At 59.7% G+C, this 13,195-nt stretch overlaps 1 protein-coding gene across 1 annotated transcript in view; it reads right to left on the bottom strand.

Annotated features, from left to right (window-relative positions):
• The window catches only part of LOC140406279 (UDP-glucose:glycoprotein glucosyltransferase 1-like), a gene marked incomplete at both ends in the record, with an annotated part of 178,975 nt that extends 166,688 nt beyond the window's left edge, over positions 1-12,287 (bottom strand). Inside the window, one exon of the mRNA XM_072494390.1 lies at positions 12,202-12,287. Within this exon, the coding sequence (XP_072350491.1) occupies positions 12,202-12,287 (86 nt within the window). The remainder of the gene's footprint in view (positions 1-12,201) is intronic.
• Positions 12,288-13,195: the final 908 nt, after the last annotated feature.

Genomic DNA, 13,195 nt, shown 5'->3' on the forward strand with positions numbered 1-13,195 from the left:
GTTCAGTGGTGTGGGTGGTCGGTGGTGTGGGAGGTGTGGGTGTTCGGAGGTGTGGGAGGTGACGGTGGTCGGTGGTGTAGGAGGTGAGGGTGGTTTGGTGGTGTAGGTGATTGTATTCGGTTGTGTGGGAAGTGAGGGTGGTTCGGTGATGTGGGAGGTGAGGGTGTTCGGAGGTGTGGGAGGTGACGGTGGTCAGTGGTGTGGGAGGTGAGGGTAGTTCGGTGGTGTGGGAGGTGAGTGTGTTTGTGGTGCGGGAGGTGAGGTCGGTGGTGTGGGGGGTGAGTGTGTTCGCTGGTTTGGGAGGTGAGGGTGGTCGGTGGTGTGGGAGTTGAGGGTGTCACTGGTGTGGGAGGTGAGGGTGGTCGGTGGTGTGGGAGGTGACGGTGGTCGGTGGTGTGGGAGGTGAGGGTGTTCGGAGGTGTGGGAGGTGACGGTGGTCAGTGGTGTGGGAGGTGAGGGTAGTTCGGTGGTGTGGGAGGTGAGTGTGTTTGTGGTGTGGGAGGTGAGGTCGGTGGTGTGGGGGGTGAGTGTGTTCGCTGGTTTGGGAGGTGAGGGTGGTCGGTGGTGTGGGAGGTGACGGTGGTCGGTGGTGTGGGAGGTGAGGGTGGTCGGTGGTGTGGGAGGTGAGGGTGGTCGGTGGTGTGGGAGGTGAGGGTGGTCGGTGGTGTGGGAGGTGAGGGTTGTTCGGTGGTGTGGGAGGTGAGGTCGGTAGTGTGGGAGGTGAGTGTGTTCGGTGGTGTGGGAAGTGAGGGTGTTGGAGGTGAGGGTGGTCGGTAGTGTGGGAGGTGAGGGTGTTCGGAGGTGTGGGAGGTGACGGTGGTCAGTGGTGTGGGAGGTGAGGGTAGTTCGGTGGTGTGGGAGGTGAGTGTGTTTGTGGTGTGGGAGGTGAGGTCGGTGGTGTGGGGGGTGAGTGTGTTCGCTGGTTTGGGAGGTGACGGTGGTCGGTGGTGTGGGAGGTGAGGGTGTCGGTGGTGTGGGAGGTGAGGGTGGTCGGTGGTGTGGGAGGTGACGGTGGTCGGTGGTGTGGGAGGTGAGGGTGTTCGGAGGTGTGGGAGGTGACGGTGGTCAGTGGTGTGGGAGGTGAGGGTAGTTTGGTGGTGTGGGAGGTGATTGTGTTTGTGGTGTGGGAGGTGAGGTCGGTGGTGTGGGGGGGCGAGTGTGTTCGCTGGTTTGGGAGGTGAGGGTGGTCGGTGGTGTGGGAGGTGAGGGTGTCGGTGGTGTGGGAGGTGACGGTGGTCGGTGGTGTGGGAGGTGAGGGTGGTCGGTGGTGTGGGAGGTGAGGGTGGTCGGTGGTGTGGGAGGTGAGGGTTGTTCGGTGGTGTGGGAGGTGAGGTCGGTAGTGTGGGAGGTGAGTGTGTTCGGTGGTGTGGGAAGTGAGGGTGTTGGAGGTGAGGGTGGTCGGTAGTGTGGGAGGTGAGGGTGTTCGGAGGTGTGGGAGGTGACGGTGGTCAGTGGTGTGGGAGGTGAGGGTAGTTCGGTGGTGTGGGAGGTGAGTGTGTTTGTGGTGTGGGAGGTGAGGTCTGTGGTGTGGGGGGTGAGTGTGTTCGCTGGTTTGGGAGGTGACGGTGGTCGGTGGTGTGGGAGGTGAGGGTGTCGGTGGTGTGGGAGGTGAGGGTGGTCGGTGGTGTGGGAGGTGACGGTGGTCGGTGGTGTGGGAGGTGAGGGTGTTCGGAGGTGTGGGAGGTGACGGTGGTCAGTGGTGTGGGAGGTGAGGGTAGTTTGGTGGTGTGGGAGGTGAGTGTGTTTGTGGTGTGGGAGGTGAGGTCGGTGGTGTGGGGGGGCGAATGTGTTCGCTGGTTTGGGAGGTGAGGGTGGTCGGTGGTGCGGGAGGTGAGGGTGTCAGTGGTGTGGGAGGTGACGGTGGTCGGTGGTGTGGGAGGTGAGGGTGGTCGGTGGTGTGGGAGGTGAGGGTGGTCGGTGGTGTGGGAGGTGAGGGTTGTTCGGTGGTGTGGGAGGTGAGGTCGGTAGTGTGGGAGGTGAGTGTGTTCGGTGGTGTGGGAGGTGAAGGTGTTGGAGGTGAGGGTGGTCGGTAGTGTGGGAGGTGAGGGTGTTCGGAGGTGTGGGAGGTGACGGTGGTCGGTGGTGTGGGAGGCGAGGGTGGTCGGTGGTGTGGGAAGTGAGCGTGTTGGTGGTGTGGAAGGTGAGGTGGTTCGGTGGTGTGGGAGGTGAGCGTGTTGGTGGTGTGGGAGGTGATTGTGTTCGGTTGTATGGGAAGTGAGGGTGTTGGTGGTGTGGGAGGTGAGGGTGGTTCGGTGGTGTGGGAGGTGAATGTGTTCGGTGGTGTGGGTGGTCGGTGGTGTGGGAGGTGAGGGTGGTCGGTGGTGTGGGAGGTGAGGGTGGTTGGTGGTGTGGGATGTGAGGGTGTTCGGTGGTGTGGGATGTGAGGGTGGTCGGTGGTGTGGGAGGTGAGTGTGTTCGGTGGTGTGGGAGGTGAGGGTGGTTCGGTGGTGTGGGAGGTGAGGTTGGTAGTGTGGGAGGTGAGAGTATTCGGTGGTGTGGGAGGTGAGGGTGGTCGGTGGTGTGGGAGGTGAGTGTGTTCGGTGGTGTGGGAAGTGAGAGTGGTCGGTGGTGTGGGAGGTGAGGGTGTTGGTGGTGTGGGAGGTGAGGGTGGTTCGGTGGTGTGGGAGGTGAGGTTGGTAGTGTGGGAGGTGAGAGTGTTCGGTGGTGTGGGAGGTGAGGGTGGTTCGGTGGTGTGGGAGGTGAGGTTGGTAGTGTGGGAGGTGAGAGTGTTCGGTGGTGTGGGAGGTGAGGGTGGTCGGTGGTGTGGGAGGTGAGGGTGGTCGGTGGTGTGGGAGGTGAGGTTGGTCGGTGGTGTGGGAAGTGAGGGTGGTTCGGTGGTGTGGGAGGTGAGGGTGTTGGTGGTGTGGGAGGTGAGGGTGGTCGGTGGTGTGGGAGGTGAGGGTGGTCGGTGGTGTGGGAGGTGAGGGTGTTGGTGGTGTGGGAGGTGAGGGTGGTTTGGTGGCGTGGAAGGTGATTGTGTTCGGTTGTGTGGGAAGTGAGGGTGGTCGGTGGTGTGCGAGGTGTGGGTGTTCGGAGGTGTGGGAGGTGATTGTATTCGGTTGTGTTGGAGGTGTGGGTGTTCGGAGGTGTGGGAGGTGACGGTGGTCGGTGGTGTAGGAGGTGAGGGTGGTTTGGTGGTGTAGGTGATTGTATTCGGTCGTGTGGGAAGTGAGGGTGGTTCGGTGATGTGGGAGGTGAGGGTGTTCGGAGGTGTGGGAGGTGACGGTGGTCAGTGGTGTGGGAGGTGAGGGTAGTTCGGTGGTGTGGGAGGTGATTGGGTTCGGTTGTGTGGGAGGTGAGAGTGGGTGGTGGTGTGGGAGGTGAGGGTGCTCGGTGGTGTGGGAGGTGAGTGTGGGAGGTGGTGTGGGAGGTGAGTGTGTTCGGTTGTGTGGGAGGTGAGAGTGGGTGAGGGTGCTCGGTAGTGTGGGAGGTGAGTGTGGGAGGTGAGTGTGGGAGGTGGTGTGGGAGGTGAGGGTGGTCAGTGGTGTGGGAGGTGAGGGTGGTCGGTGGTGTGGGAGGTGAGGGTGGTCGGTGGTGTGGGAGGTGAGGGCGGTAGTGTGGGAGGTGAGTGTGTTCGGTGGTGTGGGAAGTGAGGGTGTTGGTGGTGTGGGAGGTGAGGGTGTTGGTGGTGTGGGAGGTGAGGGTGGTTCGGTGGTGTGGGAGGTGAGGTCGGTAGTGTGGGAGGTGAGTGTGTTCGGTGGTGTGGGAAGTGAGGGTGTTGGTGGTGTGGGAGGTGAGGGAGGTTTGGTGGCGTGGGAGGTGATTGTGTTCGGTTGTGTGGGAAGTGAGGGTGGTCGGTGGTGTGGGAGGTGAGGTCGGTAGTGTGGGAGGTGAGTGTGTTCGGTGGTGTGGGAAGTGAGGGTGTTGGAGGTGAGGGTGTTGGTGGTGTGGGAGGTGAGCGTGTTGGTGGTGTGGGAGGTGATTGTGTTCGGTTGTATGGGAAGTGAGGGTGTTGGTGGTGTGGGAGGTGAGGGTGGTTCGGTGGTGTGGGAGGTGAATGTGTTCGGTGGTGTGGGTGGTCGGTGGTGTGGGAGGTGAGGTCGGTGGTGTGGTAGGTGAATGTGTTCAGTGGTGTGGGTGGTCGGTGGTGTGGGAGGTGTGGGTGTTCGGAGGTGTGGGAGGTGACGGTGGTCGGTGGTGTAGGAGGTGAGGGTGGTTTGGTGGTGTAGGTGATTGTATTCGGTTGTGTGGGAAGTGAGGGTGGTTCGGTGATGTGGGAGGTGAGGGTGTTCGGAGGTGTGGGAGGTGACGGTGGTCAGTGGTGTGGGAGGTGAGGGTAGTTCGGTGGTGTGGGAGGTGAGTGTGTTTGTGGTGCGGGAGGTGAGGTCGGTGGTGTGGGGGGTGAGTGTGTTCGCTGGTTTGGGAGGTGAGGGTGGTCGGTGGTGTGGGAGTTGAGGGTGTCACTGGTGTGGGAGGTGAGGGTGGTCAGTGGTGTGGGAGGTGACGGTGGTCGGTGGTGTGGGAGGTGAGGGTGTTCGGAGGTGTGGGAGGTGACGGTGGTCAGTGGTGTGGGAGGTGAGGGTAGTTCGGTGGTGTGGGAGGTGAGTGTGTTTGTGGTGTGGGAGGTGAGGTCGGTGGTGTGGGGGGTGAGTGTGTTCGCTGGTTTGGGAGGTGAGGGTGGTCGGTGGTGTGGGAGGTGACGGTGGTCGGTGGTGTGGGAGGTGAGGGTGGTCGGTGGTGTGGGAGGTGAGGGTGGTCGGTGGTGTGGGAGGTGAGGGTTGTTCGGTGGTGTGGGAGGTGAGGTCGGTAGTGTGGGAGGTGAGTGTGTTCGGTGGTGTGGGAAGTGAGGGTGTTGGAGGTGAGGGTGGTCGGTAGTGTGGGAGGTGAGGGTGTTCGGAGGTGTGGGAGGTGACGGTGGTCAGTGGTGTGGGAGGTGAGGGTAGTTCGGTGGTGTGGGAGGTGAGTGTGTTTGTGGTGTGGGAGGTGAGGTCGGTGGTGTGGGGGGTGAGTGTGTTCGCTGGTTTGGGAGGTGACGGTGGTCGGTGGTGTGGGAGGTGAGGGTGTCGGTGGTGTGGGAGGTGAGGGTGGTCGGTGGTGTGGGAGGTGACGGTGGTCGGTGGTGTGGGAGGTGAGGGTGTTCGGAGGTGTGGGAGGTGACGGTGGTCAGTGGTGTGGGAGGTGAGGGTAGTTTGGTGGTGTGGGAGGTGAGTGTGTTTGTGGTGTGGGAGGTGAGGTCGGTGGTGTGGGGGGGCGAGTGTGTTCGCTGGTTTGGGAGGTGAGGGTGGTCGGTGGTGTGGGAGGTGAGGGTGTCGGTGGTGTGGGAGGTGACGGTGGTCGGTGGTGTGGGAGGTGAGGGTGGTCGGTGGTGTGGGAGGTGAGGGTGGTCGGAGGTGTGGGAGGTGAGGGTTGGTCGGTGGTGTGGGAGGTGAGGTCGGTAGTGTGGGAGGTGAGTGTGTTCGGTGGTGTGGGAAGTGAGGGTGTTGGAGGTGAGGGTGGTCGGTAGTGTGGGAGGTGAGGGTGTTCGGAGGTGTGGGAGGTGACGGTGGTCAGTGGTGTGGGAGGTGAGGGTAGTTCGGTGGTGTGGGAGGTGAGTGTGTTTGTGGTGTGGGAGGTGAGGTCTGTGGTGTGGGGGGTGAGTGTGTTCGCTGGTTTGGGAGGTGACGGTGGTCGGTGGTGTGGGAGGTGAGGGTGTCGGTGGTGTGGGAGGTGAGGGTGGTCGGTGGTGTGGGAGGTGACGGTGGTCGGTGGTGTGGGAGGTGAGGGTGTTCGGAGGTGTGGGAGGTGACGGTGGTCAGTGGTGTGGGAGGTGAGGGTAGTTTGGTGGTGTGGGAGGTGAGTGTGTTTGTGGTGTGGGAGGTGAGGTCGGTGGTGTGGGGGGGCGAATGTGTTCGCTGGTTTGGGAGGTGAGGGTGGTCGGTGGTGCGGGAGGTGAGGGTGTCAGTGGTGTGGGAGGTGACGGTGGTCGGTGGTGTGGGAGGTGAGGGTGGTCGGTGGTGTGGGAGGTGAGGGTGGTCGGTGGTGTGGGAGGTGAGGGTTGTTCGGTGGTGTGGGAGGTGAGGTCGGTAGTGTGGGAGGTGAGTGTGTTCGGTGGTGTGGGAGGTGAAGGTGTTGGAGGTGAGGGTGGTCGGTAGTGTGGGAGGTGAGGGTGTTCGGAGGTGTGGGAGGTGACGGTGGTCGGTGGTGTGGGAGGCGAGGGTGGTCGGTGGTGTGGGAAGTGAGCGTGTTGGTGGTGTGGAAGGTGAGGTGGTTCGGTGGTGTGGGAGGTGAGCGTGTTGGTGGTGTGGGAGGTGATTGTGTTCGGTTGTATGGGAAGTGAGGGTGTTGGTGGTGTGGGAGGTGAGGGTGGTTCGGTGGTGTGGGAGGTGAATGTGTTCGGTGGTGTGGGTGGTCGGTGGTGTGGGAGGTGAGGGTGGTCGGTGGTGTGGGAGGTGAGGGTGGTTGGTGGTGTGGGATGTGAGGGTGTTCGGTGGTGTGGGATGTGAGGGTGGTCGGTGGTGTGGGAGGTGAGTGTGTTCGGTGGTGTGGGAGGTGAGGGTGGTTCGGTGGTGTGGGAGGTGAGGTTGGTAGTGTGGGAGGTGAGAGTATTCGGTGGTGTGGGAGGTGAGGGTGGTCGGTGGTGTGGGAGGTGAGTGTGTTCGGTGGTGTGGGAAGTGAGAGTGGTCGGTGGTGTGGGAGGTGAGTGTGTTCGGTGGTGTGGGAGGTGAGGGTGGTTCGGTGGTGTGGGAGGTGAGGTTGGTAGTGTGGGAGGTGAGAGTATTCGGTGGTGTGGGAGGTGAGGGTGGTCGGTGGTGTGGGAGGTGAGTGTGTTCGGTGGTGTGGGAAGTGAGAGTGGTCGGTGGTGTGGGAGGTGAGGGTGTTGGTGGTGTGGGAGGTGAGGGTGGTTCGGTGGTGTGGGAGGTGAGGTTGGTAGTGTGGGAGGTGAGAGTGTTCGGTGGTGTGGGAGGTGAGGGTGGTCGGTGGTGTGGGAGGTGAGGGTGGTCGGTGGTGTGGGAGGTGAGGTTGGTCGGTGGTGTGGGAAGTGAGGGTGGTTCGGTGGTGTGGGAGGTGAGGGTGTTGGTGGTGTGGGAGGTGAGGGTGGTCGGTGGTGTGGGAGGTGAGGGTGGTCGGTGGTGTGGGAGGTGAGGGTGTTGGTGGTGTGGGAGGTGAGGGTGGTTTGGTGGTGTAGGTGATTGTATTCGGTCGTGTGGGAAGTGAGGGTGGTTCGGTGATGTGGGAGGTGAGGGTGTTCGGAGGTGTGGGAGGTGACGGTGGTCAGTGGTGTGGGAGGTGAGGGTAGTTCGGTGGTGTGGGAGGTGATTGGGTTCGGTTGTGTGGGAGGTGAGAGTGGGTGGTGGTGTGGGAGGTGAGTGTGCTCGGTGGTGTGGGAGGTGAGTGTGGGAGGTGGTGTGGGAGGTGAGTGTGTTCGGTTGTGTGGGAGGTGAGAGTGGGTGAGGGTGCTCGGTAGTGTGGGAGGTGAGTGTGGGAGGTGAGTGTGGGAGGTGGTGTGGGAGGTGAGGGTGGTCGGTGGTGTGGGAGGTGAGGGTGGTCGGTGGTGTGGGAGGTGAGGGTGGTCGGTGGTGTGGGAGGTGAGGGCGGTAGTGTGGGAGGTGAGTGTGTTCGGTGGTGTGGGAAGTGAGGGTGTTGGTGGTGTGGGAGGTGAGGGTGTTGGTGGTGTGGGAGGTGAGGGTGGTTCGGTGGTGTGGGAGGTGAGGTCGGTAGTGTGGGAGGTGAGTGTGTTCGGTGGTGTGGGAAGTGAGGGTGTTGGTGGTGTGGGAGGTGAGGGAGGTTTGGTGGCGTGGGAGGTGATTGTGTTCGGTTGTGTGGGAAGTGAGGGTGGTCGGTGGTGTGGGAGGTGAGGTCGGTAGTGTGGGAGGTGAGTGTGTTCGGTGGTGTGGGAAGTGAGGGTGTTGGAGGTGAGGGTGTTGGTGGTGTGGGAGGTGAGTGTGTTCGGTGGTGTGGGAAGTGAGGGTGTTGGAGGTGAGGGTGTTGGTGGTGTGGGAGGTGAGCGTGTTGGTGGTGTGGGAGGTGATTGTGTTCGGTTGTATGGGAAGTGAGGGTGTTGGTGGTGTGGGAGGTGAGGGTGGTTCGGTGGTGTGGGAGGTGAATGTGTTCGGTGGTGTGGGTGGTCGGTGGTGTGGGAGGTGAGGTCGGTGGTGTGGTAGGTGAATGTGTTCAGTGGTGTGGGTGGTCGGTGGTGTGGGAGGTGTGGGTGTTCGGAGGTGTGGGAGGTGACGGTGGTCGGTGGTGTAGGAGGTGAGGGTAGTTTGGTGCTGTAGGTGATTGTATTCGGTTGTGTGGTAAGTGAGGGTGGTTCGGTGATGTGGGAGGTGAGGGTGTTCGGACGTGTGGGAGGTGAGGGTGTTCGGAGATGTGGGAGGTGAGGGTGTTCGGCGGTGTGGGAGGTGACGGTGGTCAGTGGTGTGGGAGGTGAGGGTAGTTCGGTGGTGTGGGAGGTGAGTGTGTTTGTGGTGTGGGAGGTGAGGTCGGTGGTGTGGGGGGTGAGTGTGTTCGCTGGTTTGGGAGGTGAGGGTGGTCGGTGGTGTGGGAGGTGACGGTGGTCGGTGGTGTGGGAGGTGAGGGTGGTCGGTGGTGTGGGAGGTGAGGGTGGTCGGTGGGAGGTGAGGGTTGTTCGGTGGTGTGGGAGGTGAGGGTGTTGGTGGTGTGGGAGGTGAGGGTTGTTCGGTGGTGTGGGAGGTGAGGTCGGTAGTGTGGGAGGTGAGCGTGTTCGGTGGTGTGGGAAGTGAGGGTGTTGGAGGTGAGGGTGGTCGGTAGTGTGGGAGGTGAGGGTGTTCGGAGGTGTGGGAGGCGAGGGTGGTCGGTGGTGTGGGAAGTGAGCGTGTTGGTGGTGTGGGAGGTGATTGTGTTCGGTTGTATGGGAAGTGAGGGTGTTGGTGGTGTCGGAGGTGAGGGTGGTTCGGTGGTGTGGGAGGTGAATGTGTTCGGTGGTGTGGGTGGTCGGTGGTGTGGGAGGTGAGGGTGGTCCGGTGGTGTGGCAGGTGAGGTCGGTAGTGTGGAAGGTGAGAGTGTTCGGTGGTGTGGGAGGTGAGAGTGTTCGGTGGTGTGGGAGGTGAGTGTGTTCGGTGGTGTGGGAGGTGAGTGTGTTCGGTAGTGTGGAAGGTGAGGGTGGTTCGGTGGTGTGGGAGGTGAGGTCAGTAGTGTGGGAGGTGAGAGTGTTCGGTGGTGTGGGAGGTGAGAGTGTTCGATGGTGTGGGATGTGAGGGTGGTCGGTGGTGTGGGAGGTGAGTGTGTTCGGTGGTGTGGGAGGTGAGGGTGGTCGGTGGTGTGGGAGGTGAGGGTGGTCGGTGGTGTGGGAGGTGAGGGTGGTTCGGTGGTGTGGGAGGTGAGTGTGTTCGGTGGTGTGGGATGTGAGGGTGGTCGGTGGTGTGGGAGGTGAGTGTGTTCGGTGGTGTGGGAGGTGAGGGAGGTCGGTGGTGTGGGAGGTGAGGGTGGTCGGTGGTGTGGGAGGTGAGGGTGGTTCGGTGGTGTGGGAGGTGAGGTTGGTAGTGTGGGAGGTGAGAGTGTTCGGTGGTGTGGGAGGTGTGGGTGGTCGGTGGTGTGGGAGGTGAGGGTGGTTCGGTGGTGTGGGAGGTGAGTGTGTTCGGTAGTGTGGAAGGTGAGGGTGGTTCGGTGGTGTGGGAGGTGAGGTCGGTAGTGTGGGAGGTGAGAGTGTTCGGTGGTGTGGGAGGTGAGAGTGTTCGATGGTGTGGGATGTGAGGGTGGTCGGTGGTGTGGGAGGTGAGTGTGTTCGGTGGTGTGGGAGGTGAGGGTGGTCGGTGGTGTGGGAGGTGAGGGTGGTCGGTGGTGTGGGAGGTGAGGGTGGTTCGGTGGTGTGGGAGGTGAGTGTGTTCGGTGGTGTGGGATGTGAGGGTGGTCGGTGGTGTGGGAGGTGAGTGTGTTCGGTGGTGTGGGAGGTGAGGGAGGTCGGTGGTGTGGGAGGTGAGGGTGGTCGGTGGTGTGGGAGGTGAGGGTGGTTCGGTGGTGTGGGAGGTGAGGTTGGTAGTGTGGGAGGTGAGAGTGTTCGGTGGTGTGGGAGGTGTGGGTGGTCGGTGGTGTGGGAGGTGAGGGTGGTTCGGTGGTGTGGGAGGTGAGGGTGGTCGGTGGTGTGGGAGGTGAGGGTGTTGGTGGTGTGGGAGGTGAGGGTGGTTTGGTGGCGTGGGAGGTGATTGTGTTCGGTTGTGTGGGAAGTGAGGGTGGTCGGTGGTGTGCGAGGTGTGGGTGTTCGGAGGTGTGGGAGGTGATTGTATTCGGTTGTGTTGGAGGTGTGGGTGTTCGGAGGTGTGGGAGGTGACGGTGGTCGGTGGTGTAGGAGGTGAGGGTGGTTTGGTGGTGTAGGTGATTGTATTCGGTTGTGTGGGAAGTGAGGGTGGTTCGGTGATGTGGGAGGTGAGGGTGTTCGGAGGTGTGGGAGGTGACAGTGGTCAGTGGTGTGGGAGGTGAGGGTAGTTCGGTGGTGTGGGAGGTGATTGGGTTCGGTTGTGTGGGAGGTGAGTGTGGGTGGTGGTGTGGGAGGTGAGGGTGCTCGGTGGTGTGGGAGGTGTGTGTGGGAGGTGGTGTGGGAGGTGAGGGTGGTCGGTGGTGTGGGAGGTGAGGGTGGTCGGTGGCGTGGGAGGTGAGGGTGTTGGTGGTGTGGGAGGTGAGGGTGGTTCGGTGGTGTGGGAGGTGAGGTCGGTAGTGTGGGAGGTGAGTGTGTTCGGTGGTGTGGGAAGTGAGGGTGTTGGTGGTGTGGGAGGTGAGGGTGGTTCGGTGGTGTGGGAGGTGAGGTCGGTAGTGTGGGAGGTGAGTGTGTTCGGTGGTGTGGGAAGTGAGGGTGTTGGTGGTATGGGAGGTGAGGGTGGTTCGGTGGTGTGGGAGGTGAGGGTGTTTGGAGGTATGGGAGGTGACGGTGGTCTGTGGTGTGGGAGGTGAGGGTGGTTCGGTGGTGTGGGGAGTGAGGGTGTTCTGTGGTGTGGGAGGTGAGTGTGTTCGGTTGTATGGGAAGTGAGGGTGTTGGTGGTGTCGGAGGTGAGGGTGGTTCGGTGGTGTGGGAGGTGAATGTGTTTGGTGGTGTGGGTGGTCGGTGGTGTGGGAGGTGAGGTTGGTAGTGTGGGAGGTGAGTGTGTTCGGTGGTGTGGGAGGTGAGGGTGGTCGGTGGTGTGGGAAGTGAGGGTGGTTCGGTGGTGTGGGAGGTGAGGGTGGTCGGTGGTGTGGGAGGTGAGGGTGCTCGGTGGTGAAGGGGTGTGGTATTGTGGTGTCCGTGCCCCTGCCGAGCAACCCCCCTCCCCGCTAGGTGGTGAAATGTGTGTTGATTAATGTGTCCCATGCGCAGTACCATTGGGCGGCGTCCCATGCCTGGCCAGCCCTCATATCCCGAACATTGTCCCCCTGCCCCTCATTCTCCTTGTCTGACGAGGCCTGCCCTTGGTCCTCATCGTCCTCGAGCTGGGCGATATTGTGGACGGGGCAGCAGACCACAAAGATGCGGCGGAGCCTCCTTGTCTCGTACTGGAGGGCCCATCCAGAGCACATCTTCAGGATCCCTAGGCACCTCTCGACAACACCCCTGGTCGCACAATGTGCATCATTGTAGCGGTTCTCTGCGTCTGTCTGTGGCCTCCGTACAGGGGTCATCAGCCACGACCGCAACAGGTAACCCCTGTCGCCCAGCAACCAGCCCCGCAGCCGGGGGTGGGGGGTCCCTCGAACATGCTGGGATCGCGATTTTTAAAAGGTCAGAACCACGCTGGCGGAAATTTGGCCCATTCGGGCCGCAGAATCGCTGGGGCCCCGCAGAATCGGTCCTCAGAGCAGATAATGAGATGCATACTGAACCTCCGGGCTGCGCAGTGGCGCCACTATTTTGTTGAGTTGGGGGTTCAGAGAATCCAAAATTGGCGCGAAACCGGCGTCAAGCCTGATTTCGGCGTCGGAGTCGATACTCCGTCCGATCGCGTTTTGTCGCGATGTCATGGAGAATCCAGCCCCTTGTTTTGAGCATTCATTATCATAAAATCTATGTCATGTTTCCTCTATATTTCTGCCATCATCCTGAAAACAGAAATACAGAAAATCTATTCAGCTTGTTCTTTATCGCTGCCAGAAAGAAATTGAATAGTTTCAAATATAAATGCATGAACACTGAGGTTTGTCTCTTTCCTCATTCATTTCAATAGGTTATTTCTACATGAACCTGGTACTGAACCTTTAAATGCTTCTCAACCTGCTCACTAACGTTTGAGGTATATAACATTCAATAACATTAATGGATCATCATAAAAGGAGAAAATACCATTTCTCAGCCAGTACCTGAGAGGAATATTGTGGTGATAGAACAGCTCAGCCAATTTTACCAGCTCAACTGCATCTTCCTGAGCAGGGTCAATAAATAGGACCTGTGGTCAGAAAAGGGAAGAATAAAATTAGTAGAGGTCTTTAAACAATAAAGGATGAATGTTTTGAGTTTACGTAATAGCTAAAACTGCTTTTGTTGTCTAAACCAATAACATTAAAATATCGCACAACTATGAATGCATGCACACAAATCAGATAATTTCACAAAGAACAAGGAGCCCACAGCTTATTTTTTATTTCTTGCAAAGAAATCATAAGAATATCACATGAAATGGACTTCTCTTTATCTGCCTATGCATTGGTTATCTTTGAAAACTCTACAACAATAATTCAATTCTCACAACAATCATTATACTGGCAATCAAGTCCAATAAAATATTTCACTGCATTCACTTCACTTCAGGTTAAACAAGTTCATATGAAGATCCCATGGCACTACTTCAATGAAGTGCAGGAGAGTTACGCCTAATGTGGCAATCCTAGAAGAAGGTGAATGATTGCTGTTCTCCAACTAGATTGTCAGAAGATCCTGTGAGCCAGCAGTGTAGCTGCAGGCCTGAGAAGACGTACAACAACAAAGATCAAAAAGCATTACAGCACAGGAACTTGCCCTTTAGCCCACCAAGCCTGCGCAGATCCAGATTCCTTATTTAGGCCTACTACTTATTGCCCAAATGATCTTCATCCCTCCATTCCTCGCCCATTTATTTGTCTATCATGATATATTTTCAACATTGCTATTGTACCTGCTTCCACCCCCGCCACTGGCAACGTGCTCCAGGCACCCACTACCCTCTGTGTGAAAATCTTTTCCTGCACATCTCCCCTAAACTTTTCCCCTCTCACCTTGAACCTATGCCCCCTTGCAATTGAGTCTTCCACCCTTGGAACTTTGTGACTTTCCATCCTGTGTATACCTCTTGTAACGTTGCAGACGCCAATCAGATCT

Source organism: Scyliorhinus torazame, unplaced genomic scaffold (assembly GCF_047496885.1).
Source record: "Scyliorhinus torazame isolate Kashiwa2021f unplaced genomic scaffold, sScyTor2.1 scaffold_408, whole genome shotgun sequence".
In the NCBI taxonomy this organism is placed as follows: domain Eukaryota; kingdom Metazoa; phylum Chordata; class Chondrichthyes; order Carcharhiniformes; family Scyliorhinidae; genus Scyliorhinus; species Scyliorhinus torazame.